At 42.0% G+C, this 6,000-nt stretch overlaps 1 protein-coding gene across 15 annotated transcripts in view; it reads right to left on the bottom strand.

Moving 5' to 3' along the window:
* Positions 1–6,000, bottom strand: part of LOC134870801 (protein shisa-6) — an 82,401-nt gene that overhangs the window by 13,021 nt on the left and 63,380 nt on the right. For 5 of the 15 annotated variants that reach the window (XM_063893216.1, XM_063893218.1, XM_063893223.1 and 2 more), the window contains one exon: positions 2,779–2,817. The exons of the other annotated variants lie outside the window; for them this stretch is intronic. In XM_063893216.1, the coding sequence (XP_063749286.1) occupies positions 2,779–2,817 (39 nt within the window). The remainder of the gene's footprint in view (positions 1–2,778; positions 2,818–6,000) is intronic. 15 annotated transcript variants of the gene reach the window in all.

The following is a 6,000-nucleotide window of genomic DNA, read 5'->3' as shown; positions in this document are numbered from 1 at the left end:
TAACCTTACACTGCTCTAAAAATGAAAACTGTGAACACAGACAATACAGACAGGCACAATCGAATAAAAACCCTAAAGGCTTGGTACCTCTCAACAACCTGGCGGTTGGGGGGGGGGGGAGCAGATAGGACAAAGATAGGCAGTGGGATGAAAAGAAGAGAGACAGCATCATGGTCCAGTTATCAGCACACCTCAAGCCCCCCGCCAGCCCAACATCTATAAGAGAACCGTCCTGAGCCCTCTGCTCCGCTGTTCTCTCCACATCCCTCTCTAAAACCAACAGCCCTGCCATCCCATTAGCCCTGCCAAGTGGAGCTACTGGAGCTATGAAATGCCTGTAGGGGGTTGGGGGTGGTTGGGACAGAGTGCACTGTCCATGTGTGCAAAAAGGGTGAAAGATAAATGTGGATGTTTCCCTGCCCTCCCCTCGCAGCACGGGAAGCCTCCGTGGGCCTGACATTTAACTCCTGATGAACGGTTCACATTTAATCCCTTAATGTTAACTGCCATAGCTGCTCCCCTCCCCTCACTACGCAAGGGACACAGCTGGAGGCCCCTGGACAGAGGCAGCCCTGCCTGCTCATCCATTTCACTGGATTAGCACTGACCCAATACAAAAATGCACAAAATCTGGATATATTTTTGATGATATTGTTTTGTAATGCTGCAATTATTGTTTGTTTAAGTAAACAATGCAAACAGTATACTGCTAAATGTCTGTGGTTTTCCGTTTAACTACATCTCGTAATCTGCTAATCAGTGAAAACACATTTTAAATTGTTTGAACTGAAAAGCTGTGCCTGAATATGCAGATATCGTTATACATTCACAGAAAGCTTTATCAATGAGCCACAAGAGGTGCAGATTGCAGCGTTTCTGTGATCAAAAATAAAACAGCAACAGATTCTGTCGATCTATATTGCCAGTAAATATCGCTCTTTATCTCATAATGCACAATCACTTCCAGGACACCAGAGGTCAGGCAGTCACTTGACACATGGCTGCTTGTGCAGCTTGACAAACGTTCCACAGTCTCAGCAGGGATGGAGGGCAGGAGGTTGAGATGGACTTCATATCCAGTTCATTTTGAAATGTGATAGACACTGAACCCACCGAGGGATACTGTGACCCTGTGTGTTAAAAGGCAATAAGAGATCCATTTCGTTGAAGTAGTGCTTCATGATGTTCCCTCACTATAGAGCCCGGGTGACTCACTGGCTTTTAAGGTAATAATCTTTCCTGAAAATCAAACAGTGTAACAGTCTGGCATTTTCATGTGACGTTACATCTAGGAGGGAAAAGCCATTTCTCTCAACAGATGATTGACATACCGACCCACTCCGTTTGCGAGCTGTTGAAAAGCAGACTTCCTTTGAGAGGAGGCAGAGGGCGAGGAAGAGGTAGAGGAGGAAGAGGAGGGTCCGTATATCTTAAGCAAAGATAAGCACAGATTTATCTGATGTCTTCTTAAAAATAAAAGAAGTAACATCATCAAAACTGCCTTTATCCATGCCTTTATAGACCAGCCCTCCTCTCCATTGAGACGGACAGATTTGAAGACCACACACACCATACAGGTTACCACATTCATTTAGAAAAGTTGACAACACAGAAAAACTGCAGTGAAACAGCTCAACACATACTTTCAAAGGGAAGGAATTAGAACAGAGGAGTGAAATGTTAAGGCACAACACAATGAAAAAAGCAACAATGTGGGCCAGCTGTAACAAACATCAAGAGGGACACAATATTTCATTCAGTATGTCCTAGTTTGGTTAGCTTTTTCATTCATTAGACCCATACTCAATAGTGTTTTTTTTGTTCAAATCAAAAACTGAAGACAGCTGACGTATTCTCTTCACAATGACTCCTTGAAGGTGTAACGGTACTTGTATTTGCCAACAACAGTGCTTGTGTTTAGTTTGATACCAAATGAGTTTAAATGTCTCATTTAGCTTATTACATTGGGACTTCACATTTCAAAGAGCAAGGCCCCCCCTGGGGAGTTTGGCAGTGAGACAGTTGTTATGTCTGTCTGTTAGAATATTCTAGTTGGGTCAGCCCCTGGATGTAAGGCTCATAACACAAATCAGTGTTATAGTTTCTCAGTGAGCTGGAAAACAAGGCAGATTGTGTGAGTGAAACTAAAGTGTCTGTAACAGTGCTATGGGCTCGCTATAATGTTCTTAAAATAAAAGCTGCATAAACTGCATGTGAGAAGATTATACATAACAGTATAACCGTCTAAATGGAAGCAACAAACTGTATGCCTATCCCTTAATGTGATTAAGCCAAAGGTTGTTCTTTCCAATACAAATCGTGGTGGTGGTGGTATTTTACATTTCCATGAGTATATGAATGAAACAAATGATGTGTTAATTAGTGATCTTCAGAGGTGTTGGTAGGCATCTCTTCTTTACTTTGAACAGAAACAAGCTAAGTAAATTGGTCTTATTGACCTGACATTGACCTGTGTACCGTTACACCCCAGAAACCAGCACACACACCAGACTGCAAACATGAAGTCATCACACACACACACAGCAGGGCTAAATGTCCAGGGGAAAGTACACAGGTTAGGTATAGAGAGGTAGAGGTCAATGGGAAGGCACTGCACTACAATTAACACGGCAGGTGTAAGTTGCCTCCAAACACTCATCAGAGGTCACTCCTGACTAACACCATTAATCATGAACAGGGTCATAAGCATAATACAGAAATCATGAAGAAGTGGTTGGAGGCAACTTTGACCCCTGAACAAAGAACAGCCATCCCTACCATGGTGACTGTGGGAGGGTACCGGCCAATGATTTTCTCCTAGAAAACAAAACCCAGTGGTTAGATTGGCTGCTTGTATGCAACAGAACAATACAGTGACAATGAACAACGGTCAGTTAATGTATTCACACTGAAATGCTGGGAGAGGGTTCAACTCATAACCATAGTCTTGGTCATAAGTTAAAATGTTCATGATTATGAAAATTGGCATTTGTTACACTCAAACATCTGACAATAAATATAGCTGAGTTTTATGAAGCACCATCCTTTTCAAACAGAGCCCGATCTCAGAATGAGATGTGTGCACAGAGATTCTTGGCACAAAGCATCAAATTATCTCTCTTAAACACACAGAAAGTGACATGTTGGAATTTCACAATAAAAAGGTAGGATTGGAGTAGGAGGATAGCACAATGAGAAGAGGGAAGGAGCTGTGAAAAGTAACCGCTGTTCCCCACACCTTCACACCACTGGACTCCAGCCCTGCGGCACTTTGATCCATCATTATGGATTATCCATCAACTTTTCAATGCTGCTTCCTCCCACACAGCACGCAGCACACAGCTACAGGGATGTGTTCCGCAGCTCTGCGTATGAATGATTTTCACACTAGTTTTGACCTTCAACCCACTGACCAAATAAAGCTTTCTATTTCAGAGAACATTCAAGAAGGAAGAGTTCTGCTGAAAATATGCCGGGGAGCATGAATTGCAGATTTCTCTACATCGGCATACTGATAGCAGCCGAATGTTTACAGGAAATCCCTTGTGAGATAAATATGCAAACAGTACATGGCAGTACTAAAATGTTAGAGTATATAAAACATAATTTCCAGCTAAGAGAGTGTAGGTCAGCACTGCACTACTATATGGTATAGAGCAGGGGTCACCAACCTTTTTTAAACTGAGAGCTACTTCATGGGTACTGAGTCATACGAAGGGCTACCAGTTTGATACGCTCTTCTGAAATAACAAATTTGCTCAGTTTGCCTTTAGCTATACATTATTAATGATGATTAATGATACTCATCTATGTGAAGACACTGATCGCGTTAATGATTTCTCACAATAATTATCAACAACGACTGAACAAGGTGGGAAACAGATATCAATATTCAGCACTTTATCTCTATTTATCTCAGCAATTGTTTCATTTTCAGATGATCACTTACATCCCTACATTTCATAGGAAAAATGTCCCATTTTCACTAGCCACTGACAAACCCTTTTAACAAATCATGAACGATGTTGCACCATGTTTCAAAAAGTTATCAATTATGTAATGTTAAAGAAAAATCAACTAACACATTTTTAAATAAATCTGGTCACATTTTGAACTAATGACCAAATCTGCTGCATTTTTAACAACATTGTAACTGTTACATGTCATGAACACACTTTTAAATTGAACACAATTCTTCAATATTTTAATTCAGCTTTGCCATGGCACTGCCATGTTGCCACTGACAACATCTGGTATCTGTTTCTTTGTTAGTGGGAAGACTGGCATTGCATGCTGTTCACCAGTGTATTGTAATCTGTTGTGTAACTTGACACTGCAACTGTGAGTGAGTCTTTCAGATGTGCATCAGTGAGACGTGTTCTGTCTCAGGGCTACTGTTAGATTTGGAAAAACCAAATCAAGGTTCTCCTGTAAGAGGACATTTCATTTATCCAGAGCCTTTTCATGACCCCTAAGTAGACGGCTCGCTGGGTAAATTTCCTGAATGATATCCCTTGAAACATCATTGGTAGCCAGGGCATATCTTGTCACTGATTCCTCCAATTCAGCTTTTGTCATGTGTTCCATTTTAAAGATGAACTTAAACTTTTCGGACACCAGCTGAAGATTGCAAAATCTGTCAGACAACTCCTGAATTACTGTGTCAACAATTACATTGAAAATCATGCACCTAAAATGGGTCTCAGGTTCCTGTTCATAACGGCCAGTGCTGGAATAATCTCCATGAAACCTCTTTTGCTTTCTGCAAAGTCTCTCTCTAAAGTCAGGTGAAGCATCCATCTCAATGGCTATTCTGCGTGCAATGTCAAGGGATTTCTGAAACCCCTCCTCTCTATACTTAAGGAAGAATTCTTTAAGAGAATCGATCATCCTTATGGCAGTGTTCATTGAAATGTTCACTGCTTGCATTGCCTTGCTAACGAACGTGGTCTCTGACAATAGATCATACTAAATCAAGAGGCACATAAGAAACTCCATGGTTACAATCTCGCCAGAGAGCGACTTTGCCTCTGAGACTGTTTTGCCGTCTTTATCCACTTCCTCGAGCTTTTCCAAAGCATCAAGAATCCCCCTAACTGGAAACGCACAGCTTTGACGGAGTCTATTTTCCCCTCCCACCTGGTTTCACTGAAAGGCTTTAGAGTGATGTCCACAAACTCTTTGAGAATATCCCACCTCTTTACCGATGCTGAAAAAATGGTGTACAGTCTCTGGAGAGTGCCAAAAAAGATTAGACACACTCTGTTTGATGACGCAGCATCACGTAAGTGAAGGTTGAGACTGTGGCTACAGCAGGGGATAAATAGTGCCTCTGGACACTTCTGCTGCACCAAGGCTTGTATACCTTTGTGTATACCCCTCATATTTGAGCCATTGTCATAGCTCTGCCCCCTACAATTCTCCAACTCCAACCCCAGGCTATCCAGCACCCCAGTCAGTGTTTCTGTGAGGCCTTTACCAGTTGTGTCCCTCACGACTGTGAAGCCAACAAAAGACTCATTGATGGTGGCATCCTTTTTGTCGTCTGTATGAACATACCGGATTATTACTGAGGCCTGCTCCTGCTTTGAAATGTCAGGAGTGCAATCCAACTCCACTGCAAAGTACTTTGAGGCTTTGACTTGGGCACACATTTGACCAAGTACACAGTCTGAAATTGAATCTAAAAATTGATTTTGAGTGCACCAGGAAAGATATCCTGTGGCTGCGGCTACCTTTCTAAGATGCTCTGCTAGTGTGACATCATAATGTGCTATGACCTCAAGGACACCCAGAACATTTCCATTTTTATGATCTCCTAACTTAGCATTCTTCCCCCTCAGTGGCAAGTTCCTTTCTGCAAGGAAGAGTATGCAGTCGATCACTCTCGTTAACACACTTCTCCAGTGTGCCTTTTCAGCATCTATGGCTCTTTGCAAGGCACTGTCAATTGTCTTACCAAAGCGTAAGCGAGATGCTAATTCTTTCCACAACAGATAA

Source organism: Eleginops maclovinus, chromosome 10, assembly GCF_036324505.1.
Source record: "Eleginops maclovinus isolate JMC-PN-2008 ecotype Puerto Natales chromosome 10, JC_Emac_rtc_rv5, whole genome shotgun sequence".
Taxonomy (NCBI): domain Eukaryota; kingdom Metazoa; phylum Chordata; class Actinopteri; order Perciformes; family Eleginopidae; genus Eleginops; species Eleginops maclovinus.
This window is presented reverse-complemented; position numbering and strand designations above follow the sequence as displayed.